General features: G+C 43.8%; 1 protein-coding gene across 1 annotated transcript in view; it reads right to left on the minus strand.

The window, feature by feature from the left end:
* The window catches only part of bbs9 (Bardet-Biedl syndrome 9), a 233,569-nt gene that overhangs the window by 188,289 nt on the left and 31,495 nt on the right, over positions 1-13,785 (minus strand). Inside the window, exons 6-7 of the mRNA XM_056286937.1 lie at positions 9,730-9,904; positions 62-146 (exon numbers count right to left, since the gene is read on the minus strand). Coding sequence (XP_056142912.1) covers positions 62-146; positions 9,730-9,904 — 260 coding nt within the window. The remainder of the gene's footprint in view (positions 1-61; positions 147-9,729; positions 9,905-13,785) is intronic.

Consider the following 13,785-nt stretch of genomic DNA (forward strand, 5'->3'; position numbering starts at 1 on the left):
AACACACACACACACACACACACACACACACACACACACACACACACACACACACACAGACCGTCAATCGTTTGCCTCCAGTCTTGAGGGGCCCGCCCGTGTCTTGTCTGTTCTCTGCCTCAGTGGCCACAGCCAGAGTCTCGTACCTGGAGGGTCAGAGAGACACACACAGCCTTTTCTACACATCCATTAACAAGGTTTACATATACAGACTTTAGTTGTATGTCTGCCATGTCTTTCCTGTCATTCTCCACTCTCCTGCCAAAACACCCAAAATTACCCAGAATATAGTCTAAAACAAAAAAAAAAGAGAAACCTGCTGTGCCCACATACACATTCACAATGGATGGATGGATGGATGTTGTTTCCTATGCTGGCCTTGTAAACACTGTTCACCTTCCATCCATCCATCCATTATCTGACCCGTTTATCCTGCTCTCAGGGTCACAGGGATGCTGGAGCCTATCCCAGCAGTCATTAGGCGGCAGGCGGGGAGACACCCTGGACAGGCCGCCAGGCCATCTCTCACACACACACACACACACACACACACACACACACACACACACACACACACACACACACACACACACACACACACACACACACATACCTAGGAGCAATTTAGTATGGCCAATTCACCTGACCTACATGTCTTTGGACTGTGGGAGGAAACCGGAGCACCCAGAGAAAACCCACACAGACACAGGGAGAACATGCAAACTCCCCACAGAGAACGACCCAGGATGACCCCCAAGGTTGGACTACCCCGGGGCTCAAACCCAGAACCTTCTTGCTGTGAGGCGACCGTGCGAACCACTGCGCCACCGTGCCATCTCACTGTTTACCTATGAACATTAAACACTATTACACCTTGTACTTTGTTTGACTTTATGCAGAAATTTTCAAGGAATGTGAAAGTACCTCCATTACCAAGGTATATTTAACAATAAATAAATGATTATAAATAAAAATAACCTATCAATATTTGGCTATATTTGCCTTGACCCCTGTCCATCACCTCTTACCCATGACTCTTTTGGACACTTTAGTGTTTAGAAAGACCTACCAGTAACCCCAAGTTCACAAGTTTGATTCCTTGCCACATCCAATTTTCATCCCCGTGAGACATCACAGACCCCAGTCTGCTCCAGAACCACCACTTCTGGTAGACCCTGCACTTTGACCTGTAACCCCTCTGTTGAAATGTATTCATGGTTGTCTAAGATAGAACAAAAATAGCGCCCATTTCCAATCTTGCTGCACAGCAAAACCACTGTGACATTATACCTTGACAATACACCCTGCAATTCATTCACCAGTGACAAATTCTCTTGTAGGATTTAAAGGTTGTGTGTGTAATGCTACTGAATCTACTGGTTGTGTAATTCATTACAAGTTTTCCAGTAAGAGACTGGCAGTTACAAAAGGCTAATGGGAATCTCTTTCTCTCTCCAGCGCCTGGATGGGAAGAGACCTCAGGGTACAGCTCAGCCTAGAAGGCTACCCTAGTCCAAACACCTGGATAAATGGTGGTTCAGATCAGAAATTATTTTACTGCCATGTGCATTACATGCACTAGAAATTTAGCTTGGCAGTGTTGGTAAAGAAAAGAAAATAAGATATAATAATAATAATAATAAAAAATCAAACTTATATAGCGCTTTTCTAACACTCAAAGTCGCTTTACAATAAACGACGGTGAAACAAGACAACAGATAAACAACACAGACATACAGGGGTGGATGGGAAAGGGGGGCTACAAGAGAGAGAAGCGGCAGCCACACACGACGCCAGCAGTACTCTCCCGCTTAAACAGATACAAAAGGGCAAGAAAAACAAAAAACAACAGCACTGTAGACATTGATTTTCTGTAGGGATTTACTCCCGTAGCCTATTCCTCTCCCGAGGTATCCACTAGGCAGTGGCAATATTTAACCCATAGCTGGGGGCTGGTTCGTGGGCATCAAGAAATATCCACACACTGGTGGGCCTGCGTACTGCACGTCCAGGGGCCAGACCTCCTCTGAGTCTCTTGTAGTTCAGCCAGGGTCCAAGGTGTACCCAGTTACCGTGTGTCGCCACCAAGAGGCACTACATAGGGCTTGCTGTTGGAGAGGATGTGTACTGGCAGGGAGAGACTTACGTACTCTGCTAAAATAAAAATAAAGTAAAATAGGTATGTGATTAAAAAAATATAACATTTGATGGCTGGGAGAGCTGGCACTGGATCGGCTGGGAGAGCTTGGTCTGCTGCATCTTGTGGGCCCTGGGACCACGGCCCTGCCCGGAGCTGCGCCTGAAGAGGAAACACTGAGGGCGGTCTGACAGGACGCGGAAGCGGAGCAGGCTAAGCTAACTGCTAACCCATGCAGACCGGCAGTTCCGACAGTCATCTTGGCTGGCATTCGTTCCCTTGGACGGTGATTTTTTTTTTGTCTTTGTGTTGCACTGCTGTGGACTATGGAAACGATATTTTGTTTCATGAAATAAAATGACAAATATGTTCTTGATTCCTGATATCCAAAAGTGTATGCACATGCACACACACATATATATATCTGAGTGTTTATCCATTGGAAGTTTCTTACATACTTCGACCATATTGTTGCAATTAGTCAACACAGGCTGAGGGAATTTCTGTCCTCAGACTAATTGCCATGATCCAAAATGGCTGCCAAGATAATCTGTGAATGGAGTTAATGACTGGTGCATGAAAAGCCGGTAGATAAGCACATCTGAGCGGATGAACTTCATTTCGGAGTCCAATTAGGATAGGGTGCTTGGAGAGGCTGTCATAAAGTTAGGTTAAAAAAATTGATGATCCCAACAAAAGCTACCATATTTGGTTTTTATTACAGCACCTGCCCAGTAAAAAAAAAAAAAAAAAAAAAAAAATCAGCCATCTTCTGCATCTGACTGGATGCCTTGCTGCTCCTTCATGTGCATTTATTGTCTGAATGTGGCACCAAGTTTTATTCCTCGGCTTATCACCTTGTTTTTTGGCTTACTTTCCTTCCTTAGGTCCTGTTCTTCTAGTTTCTTCTGAAGGCTGAGGCCGCGGAACGCTGCCTGCCATTATTTCATGTACCAAAACAACATGGTCTGCAAACACTCAGTGTTTTTTTACTTTTCCAGGGATTCCCCAAGGAAAATTCCCACAAAGGCATTATGTTTAACTGAAACAGAAAACACATCACTTCCTGTGCACGGATAAGATTTCCAAAAAAGGCAAAATATCGGTCGTGCCCAACTGGAAAGTCTGGCGGTGGAGAAAACAGGTGAAACTGTTCAGTGTAATAAATTGCTAATGGAGGTATTCGTCTTGTAGCATGTTAACACATGCAACAAATGGAAAATACTGCAATATTTTTTCATTTTAATTCAACACAGTAGGACTTGAAGATATTCAGCTTTACATAACTATATTATCGTGAAACCTTCCCTTTCATTTTGATAAATTTGTTAAACTTTTCAGTAACACATTTTTCTAATGATGGATTTGAGGTGACTTGAATGGATGACTACCTGTGTGTGTGTCAGTGATGCTCAAGGAACTCGGCGCAAGCACCTCAGTCCTGACCGCATCACTGGCGTGCCAATAATGACGGTAAAGCACACCCTCTCATAGAATACTGCTTAACTGAATGTTCAATACATATATATTCGTCTGGTCCTCTTTGTCCTACATTATGTAAATTAAACAGTGTCGCCAGCAAGAAGCATTCACATTTCGTCTAATCAGGAATTTGACTTTATAACGTCACAGGTTAAATGGTTGAATATGGGTCACTTTCCAGTTGAGGATAACGGTATAAAAGACAGCTGCGGTTTGTTTCCCACATTATAAGAAACTTTACGAGAGGTGACCAAGTCTTGCTGAGCACTATATCACTTACGTAAATGGTCAGCGTACTTAATAAACACAGATGAGTGTGTATTTGAAACTGATTACAATAAAATTAAAGGCTTTTAGGAGAAGGCGTCCGGGTAGCGTAGCAGTCTATTCCATTGCCTACCAACATGGGGCTCGCCAGTTTGAATCCTCGTGTTACCTCCGGCTTGTTCAAGCGTCCCTACAGACACAATTGGCCGTGTCTGCGGATGGGAAGCCAGATGTGGGTATGTGTCCTGGTTGCTGCACTAGCACCTCCTCTTGTCAGTCGGGATGCCTGTTCAGGAGGGAGGGGGAACTGGAAGGAATAGCGTGATCCTCCCATGTGCTACGCCCCCCTGGCAAAACTCCCCACTGTCAAGAGAAAAGAAGCGGCTGGCGACTTCACATGTATCGGAGAAGACGTGGTAGTCTGCAGCCCTCCATGGTTCGGCTGAGGGGGTGGAGCAGTGACCGGGACAGCTTGGAAGAGTGGGGTAACTGGCCAAGTACAATTGGAGAGAAAAAGGTGGAAAAATCCAAAAGTAAAAAAAAAAAAAAGGCTGTTAGGAAGACACGTGTTCTGTTTGGTTTTCAACAGCTGCGGTCTCAAAAGTCACCAGTTAACATAGCCACTTGTTAAACCGAAACACAGGGATAGTGGGAGTCTGTCCTCCTCTAATTACTGTCTGTTCATTACGCCCACCAGGCAGATAACCTGGAGGCTATGATGCGTCGGGTCACGCGCATGCATGTATGTGTGTGTGTGTGTGTGTGTGTGTGTGTGTGTGTATCTCACCGTCTGCAGCTAATCTCACAAACTACTGGACTATCGGCTTAGAATTTTTCTGTGCACAGTTATAACTGTATTATGAAGAACCTCCAGTGCTTGCGGTGATTCAAAACCTTCAAAAAAACATTTAGTTCTCGCTATTGCCACTCCCTCTCTTTGTTCACTGTCTAGCTCGCTCGATCAATGCTGCTCTCTGTCGCTGCCCGATCTGAGTAAACCATGCGCATGAGTGACTCACATCTATGGTTGACTCAGATCAGGCAGTGAGATGCTCAAAAGTTATTAATACATTTTGACAATATAAAAAAATGTGAAAGTTACAAAAGAACAACTTCCCCTAGGTTGCAGTCAAAACAGCAAGTGTTGCATATTTTTGTCGCTGCCCAATCTGAGTCAACCGTGGATGTGGGTCCCACATGCACGACCGTAAACAGTTTACCCAGTTTTATTATATGACGAAAATAAAGACAGAATTAGGGTTAGACGAAAATGGTTGCATATTAAGCCTTTCCTTTCTGGAAAGTTTAAATTCAAATTGGACCTGGTCACATTCGTGCGAGGGTCTGGTTAGGAGGCTGCACATCCACAGACTGACAGGCAAAACCTTTTTATTAGGTAGCTTTTCTTAACTTGAGCACTGCATATTAAAAACTTTTTTTTTCTATATTTCCCGTTCAATTGACTTGTCGCTGCACAAAGTTTTATAATGGCAGGAAACACTATTTTGTCCATGTATGTGTATCTGTGCGCTGCTAATCTCACACACTACTGTCCCTGTAAGCCTAATAATGTTTGTGCAGTTATGACTGTATGATAAAAAAACCTCTCGTGGTTGCAGTGATTCTAAACCTTGGAAAAACCTGTCTTATATTGCAATTGAGCGCCAACTCCTCACCTGGTTTTATACCCAAGTCCGAGCACTGGAGAAGAGGAGATACACCGGGCAGGGATCTGTACTCTACTAAGTGCACTCATCTATTTTCTAGTTTGGCATAACAGAGAAACTGATTGTTCAAACAAATCTATGTTCAACAACAACCAAAGCTATTTCCACCCACCCACAGCGCCCACCGCTGTAGATCTGCTGTAGATGTATGGCCACTGCTCCATTACTGCACAGGGCTAAAACCACAGATGAGCAATTGGTCTTCAACTATGCAGAGTCGACTAGTGGTTTTGATAGTCGACTAGTTGATTATTCTGTGAAACCTCTTGCGCGTGTGTGTGTGTGTGTGTGTGCACGTGGAGGGAGGATGGTGAAGTCAGTGTTTCCATGTGATAAGCAGTCTAGAGAAAAGGGAGGTGGATAGAACCTCTGATAACAAACAGCTGGAAGAGATGACCACAAGTGTGTGCGCGTGAGCATGCACACACACACACACACACACACACGCACGCACGTACACACGCACGCACGCACGCACGCACACACTTCAATCACACATACATTGTAGGCTCTCACATCCACTCATATACACTGTACAACCACACACACAATAGATTACACAAACATGTACATACAAGTAGCATTCTCTCTCTCTAACACACACACACACACACACACATTTTCTATTTAATTTACCACAATTTACATTTTATGGTAAAAGTGTGTGTGTGTGTGTGAAAACTTGCTAATGGAGACATCAAATTCAGTCAGGTAAATCTTTACATTTGCCTCTACTTGGTTAGAACAACAAATGGGAGGGCTTTCCTGCGTTGTGACAAAGCAGAAAGGATCAGGTAAGAAAATCAACCACAGTAAAGAAAAAATTCCTTTGTGTACTTTTGCCTCCTTGTTATCTCCCACCAGGGAGATAGCCTAGAGGGGATTATGCGTTTGGTCGTGTGTGTGTATTTGTCCGCAGCTAATCTCGCAAACTACTGGACCTATCAGCCTTTTTGTGCACAGCTAGAAGTGTATGATCAAGAACCTCTCGTGGTTGCAGTGATTCAAACCTTTGAAAAATGTTTGTTCTTGCTACCACCGCTTCCTCTCTTCATCCACTCTCTAGCTCGCTTGACCAACACTGCTCTCTGTCACTGCCCGATCTAAGTCAACCATGATGGATGACTCGGCTCACGCCGCGACATGATCAAAAGTTATTCAAACGAATTCTGATAATCCGAAAAATGCTGAAGTTATAAAGTAACAACTTCCTCTAGGTTGCAGTCAAAACAGGAAGCGTTGCATATTCTTGTCGCTGCCCGATTTGAGTTAACCGTGGATGTAAACCATACGTGTGCCCGTAAATGGTTTACCCAGCCTCATTATATTGTGAAAATAAGGACAGGGTTAGGGCATAGCAAACCTCTTCTTTTTGGAAAGTGCAAATTCATATTAGACCTGGTCGCATTCGTGTGATGGTCCGGCTAAGAGGCTGCGGATCCACCGACTGACAGGCAAAAAGGTTTTATTAGGTAGATTTTTAGCTTCAGCGCTGCATATTCAAAACTTTTTTCCCCCCATATTTTCCATTCAGTCGACTTGGGCGCTGCGTAAGTCTTATAATAGGGGCGCCCTGGTGACTCACCTGGTAGAGCGTGTACCACATAAGGCTGAGTCCTAACCGCAGTGGCCTGGGTTGTAATCCACCCAGGCCCCTTACTGCATGTCATCCCCTGCCTTTCCTGTCTCTTTCTCTACTATCACTATCCAATAAAAGGTGGAAAATGCAAACAACAAAAAAAAACATTTAAAAAAAACACTGTTTTGTGTGTGTATGTGTGTGTGTGTGTGTGTGTCCACTGCTAATCTCTCATACTACCAGGAATGTCCGGTATGCCATTTTTTGGACATTTCTCTGTTCATGGATGGATGGCGATGCAACATGTTTCGATTTAATTAAAGGCATTAATTGTTAAGGATTCTGTTATTCTACAGCATTGTTGTTTGTCATGTTATGTTCTAGTTACGTTATGTAATAATACCCGAGTGGAGGGTGGCTATACTTACAATAACGATACGGAGTCGAGGCTAAAAGTTTAACGGGTCTTTACTGTCTAACGGTGTGTGTCATTCACAGGCATAAGCAATCCAACCACAATGCGCTTCAGCAACAGTCCAACTTAGTAGAGCACCGAGTACTCATTCAAATACACCAAACTGTTTTTTGTTAATAAAAACATTTTCCAAAAGGTTTGGTGTATTTGATGTATGTTTGTAATCACAAGGGATTTGGTTGATCAAGGTCTTATATGCACTTCTTGTGACATACTAAAAGCTTGTGATATTTTTTTTTATCATTGATAAATAGACCTACATAAATGCTCATAATAATAGGCTTCAAATCCGAGGCAACGTCCGACAAAGCGCTGTGAAACAGAAGTGCAGAATAGCATACTAGCTCCAACAAATTTAAGAATTGAGATTTATATCAATAAGATTTATAATTTCGTTATTGTCATTTCTGTGTACTCGCGAATTTTGATCATTGCATTTAACCCTTCCTGTATACTAGGAACAGTGGGCAGCCACAGTGCAGCGCCTGGGGACCAACTCCAGTTCCAGATTTCAGTCAGCTATTAGCCCAAGTCTATAACATTTTACAACCTGAACCTAACAAGAGTCAAACAGAGATACAAAACACCAATATTTCTGTCATAACAATAACCCCCCCCCTTTTTCTCCCAATTGTATTTGGCCAATTACCCCACTCTTCTGAGCCATCCTGGTTGCTGCTCCACCCCCTCTGCCGATCTGGGGAGGGCTGCAGACTACCACATTTCTCCTCTAACACATGTGGAGTCACTAGCTGCTTCTTTTCACCTGACAATGAGGAGTTTTGCCAGGGGGACGTAGCGCATGGGAGGATCACGGCGTTCCTCCCAGTTCCCCCTCCCCCCCAACAGGCGCCCCGACCGACCAGAGGAGGCGCTAGTGCAGCGACCAGGACACATATCCACATCCGGCTTCCCACCTGCAGATACGCCCAATTGTGTCTTTCGGGATGCCTGACTAAGCCGGAGGTAACACAGGGATTCGAACTGGCGATCCCCGTGGTGGTAAGCAACGGAATAGACCACCACACTACCCGGACGCCTACAACAATACTTTTAATGAGACAGCTGTAACAGTAGGTTTAACAGTGTAATACTTTGACATTTTTCTGACAAAGAAATCACAAATCACTCAGAAATACAATTATTTTTACCAATTCACGACACAGTAAAGAAGGAAAAATAAATGAACGAACTGTAATAAATAGAACAAGGTAGCACAAGTAATAACAGCAGCACAGCTGAGGTCTTCGGCATTTTGTTTTCCTTTTGACGGCCAAGGTGAACTGAAGCATGATGTCACTGCTGTGAGTGAGAGGGATGTGACGTGCCCAAGCTGAGACGGTATATATTTCCACATTAACAGTGCAATTAAAAAGCGTAAATATAGTACAAGAATGTGTCGACAAAATGTATTTTTGCAGTTCACCTCTATTGATGGCCTACATTTAGCGAAAAAAACAAAAAACAAACAAACAATATCCTAATCCCAAAATTAAACACCAAATACCTACCCAATGAACAAATATCTGGATAGCTGAATATTCAGGTCCAGCCCTACATACTACTGGGCCTTTAAGCTTAATAATTTTTGGGCACAGTTATGACTATATGGATCTAGGACCTCTCATAGCTGCAGTGATTCAAAAACTTTGGGAAAAATATGTTATTACCTCAGTTGAGTGCTAACTCCTCAGCTAGTTTTTCATCGAAGTCCAAGCACCGGAGAAGGGGAGTTATGCAGGCAGTGCCTCCCTATTGTCCCTTATCCCGGTAGGCAAAAAAAAGGGTGTTTTGTCGCCAAGCCCGAGCACCAGAGAAGGGGAGATACACCTGGTGGGGATCTGAACTATACCGAGTGCACTCTTCTAGTTTGTAAAAGGAGTGCGATTTTCCAAAGTAACCGTTAAGTGGGTAAATAGGCACTCCATTTTGGTAGATGTTTACAGATGTTTACAAATGTCTCTACTAGAACTAGATTGTGTGTGTGTGTGTGTGTGTGTGTGTGTGTGTGTGTGTGTGTGTGTGTGTGTGTGTGTGTGTGTGTGTGTGTGTGTGGACCTACTTGTAGCTCTCCAGCTGTCTGGCAGAGGACACCGTGAGGAAGGTGTCAGTTCTGGGACAGTAGACCAGGGGGCCAGGCAGTAAGAAGCCAGGGAGGAACCTGCCGAAGGAGTAACTCTCCTGCTCAAAGAACATCAACATCCCATCCATGGACTGAATGCATAGGGAGTGGTGGCCTGGAGAGAGGGGAGGAATATATCTATTATCATTATTCTAACCAGTTTCACCATGTGTCTCTTTTTCATTCAGTCAGGAGTAAGTAAATTTCACTCTTCTATGCTCAAACAAAATCACTATCACAGTACTCAAAAGCAAAAAGGTGCTACAGACTCCCTATTCATAAGCTACATATGATAACACAAATGGCTGACGCTTTACAGATGGAAACATTCATCAGAACCTTATCAGTCTGTTATAATTTCAGTTTGAAACTATGACAGTGCTCACTGTCATACTTTCAAATGGAACATCTACATTTATACAAAAAGCCAGATCTGACTTCCAACAGGCCAAGCAAGTGCTGCTCAATCTGCAATAAAATACAGAGGGAACCACTTATAGTGATCACATTCATCTAGGCCAATATGATCAGTACAAGCAAAAGACTATCTAAATGATATGAACATTTATCAGATGAATATAACGTAATGAAATGGACAACTTCTCTATTTTACTTGAATTGATTGACTGAAAGACAGCAGCCTCCTGTTGGCTATTATATTCTAACACAATGTCAGCTGCTTCAAAGAAACTTGAAAATAGACTATAGAGCACAAATTGAACAACTATAGCCCAGGGCCTAAAAACGAAAGTTATGGAAGCTAAGAAATGTTATGCTCCCCAGCCTGCCACATTTTCCCCCTAACAAACAGGCCACATGTGGCATTTCATGACATTGTCAATCCACTTGATCAGACACTACAGCCATAAGCGCTTTCCCTGGGCACACGTTTTCTGTGTCCATTGTTAGCCGTGAGTGTTTTTTGTTGTTTTAGCTAAGTACACAAGGTGGACTGAGGGACATTCAATTTGGCTGCAGCATCTCATTGGCTTGACTTTGTCAGTTTGTCATAAGATTCAAGGAGACTGTATTTATCTGTAAGAGAAGATGACTCTCTCAAGTCTCAGGCATTTCACTGGTGTGCACCACTCATGAGGTAAGCTGAAGGCAGGTTAGCACCATACAGTATCATGGGAATGAGCAAAAGAAAATAACTTAAGATTTAAAAATGTTAACTGTAGGAATGATTCTGAGGAGTGGAGAAGAAGCACGATGGCGGAACAGTGGTGAAGTGGTTAGCGCTGTTGCCTCACAACAAGAAGGTCCTGGGTTCGAACCCCAGGGTTGTCCAACCTTGGGGGGGGTCATCCCAGGTCATCCTCTGTGTGGAGTTTACATGTTCTCCCTGTGTCTGCGTGGGCTTCCTCCGGGTGCTCCGGTTTCCTCCCACAGTCCAAAGACATGTAGGTCAAGTGAATCGGCCATACTAAATTGTCCCTAGGTATGAATGTGTCAGCCTTGTGATGGACTGGCGGCCTGTCCAGGGTGTCTCCCCGCCTGCTGCCCAATGACTGCTGGGATGGGCTCTAGGATCCCGCGACCCTAAGCAGGATAAGTGGCTTGGATAATAGATGGAATGGATGGATGGAGAAGAAGCATACTGGTACAAGAATAAGGGTGATGTGCAAAACTGTAGTAACTACAAAGGTATAAAGTTGACCAGCCACAGCATTAAGATATGGGAAAAAGTAGTGGAGGGTAGGTTAAGTGGAGAGGTGATGATTAGTGAGCAGCAGTATGGTTTCATGTCAAAAAAGAGCACTACAGATGCGATGTTTGCTTTTAGAATGTTGATGGAAAAGTACAGAGAAGGTCAGAGGGAGTTACATTCTGTCTTTGTGGATTTAGAGAACGCATATAACTGCGCCAAGAGAGGAGGTGTGGAAGTCGGGAGTGGCAGAGAAGTATGTAGGAGTGGTGCAGGATATGTATGAGGGAAGTGTGACAATGGTGAGGTGTGCAGTTGGAAAGACAGATGGGTTCAAGGTGGAGGTGGGATTACATCAAGGATCGGCTCTGAGCCCTTTCTTGTTTGCAATGGTGATACACAGGTTGATGGATGAGATCAGGCAGGAATCTCCGTGGACTATGATGTTTGCGGATGACATTGTGATCTGTAGAGAGCAGGGAGCAGGTTGAGGAGAGCTGGAGGTATGTACTGGAGAGAGGAGGAATGAGTCAGTAGGAGCAAGATGGAATACATATGTGTGAATGAAAGTGAGGACAGTGGAATGGTGAGGATACAAGGAGTAGAGGTGACAAAGGTGGATGAGTTTAAATACTTTGGGTCAACTGTCCAAAGTAACGGGGAGTGCAGAAGAGAGGTGAAGAAGTGAGTGCAGGTAGGGTGGAGAAGAGAGGCAGGAAGGATTTGTGACAGAAGGGTACCAGCAAGAGTTAAGGGGAAGGTTTACAAGATGGTTGTGAGACCAGCTATGTTATATGGTTTGGAGACAGCGGCACTGACGAAAAGACAGGAGCAGGAGCTGGAGGTGGCAGACTTGAAGATGTTAAGATTTTCATTGGGAGTGATGAAGAAGGACAGGATTAGGAATGATTAGATATTAGAGGGACAGCTCAGGTTAGATGGTTTGGAGACAAAGCAAGACAGGCAAGATTGAGATGGTTTGAACATGTGTGGAGGAGAGATGCTGGGTATATTGGGAGAAGATGCTCAATATGGAGCTGCCAGGGAAGAGGAAAAGAGGAAGACCAAAGAGGAGGTTTATGGATGTGGTGAGGGAGGACATGCAGGTGGCTGGCATGACAGAGGAAGATGCAGAGGACAGGAAGAAATGGAAACGGATGATCCGTTGTGGTGACCCCGAGCGGGAGCAGCTGAGAGAGGGAGAAGTATAGGAATTATTCTGTCTGGCTACTTTTGATCAGTTGGGACACTGGTAGAATATAATAGAATATAATACAGATGAGGATTTTATAAAAAGGTCAGTTCGGTTAAGAAACAGTTTAGTTTAATAAGTCTTTGACAGATTAACAGTTGCTGTCCATGAGCATTGTCAGTGGTGACTAAGAAGCATTATGTCTGAACAATGATTCCAAATGGTAAATATTCTCTTCTTACATGATGTCCCCTATTGTCAATATTTAAATGCAAGCAAAAAGAGTTGAAAAACAGTTTATGGCTTGTGTTTAATTTCAGTGGTGGTGTCACTACATGGAGAACAGCGCTGCACTCCGCCTGACTGAATCTGATATCTCCATTAGCACGTTCAAACACACACACACACACACACACACACACACACACACACACACACACACACACACACACACACACACACACACAGGAGGCAATAAACCAGGCGCTGTGACCAGGGAACTATAATTAGGCCTCAACGTGCTATTAAAACTCGCACCGCCATCAAGCAGAGGTCAGGGAGACAGCCACCTATAGCGCACATTACACACTCACATACGCACACACAGACATATGGACATATGTGTTTACACAGAATAGGTGTGTAGGAGTCTGTACGGTTTCTGCCCATCCTCTTGTTGATAGGTGAGTGAGTGAGTGAGTGTGTGTGTGTGTGTGTGTGTGTGTGTGCACACATCCATGTGCTCAAGATGTGCTTTGTTCAGGATGGTCATTAACACACTGAAGGACAAGCTCTCTCCTATCAGTCACACACTAGTATGTGTACACGCACATGTTTTTGTTTGTCTGTAGAGGTACTCACACACACAACCATACCAAAACCAGCCTAAGGTAAATGTTGCCAAACAAGAAGATGCACACATGCATATACTGTGTATGTGCGTGTGAGACCGGCACATAACTTGGAGGGGAGGTGTAGTCCATGCTGAAGGATGCTCCATTCTCTCTGCAGCTGCACCAGGTGGTTTCAAAATCAGAACTTCTTGAAAATATTGTTAATATCAAAAATGGTTACTGGTTAGTTCTTCTGTCGAGATTATTTCAAATCTCATCAAATAACTCAGATTTACTGATGATTCTGAACTGAACCATCAGTA

The sequence above is a fragment of the Lampris incognitus genome, chromosome 9 (genome assembly GCF_029633865.1).
Source record: "Lampris incognitus isolate fLamInc1 chromosome 9, fLamInc1.hap2, whole genome shotgun sequence".
Lineage (NCBI taxonomy): Eukaryota > Metazoa > Chordata > Actinopteri > Lampriformes > Lampridae > Lampris > Lampris incognitus.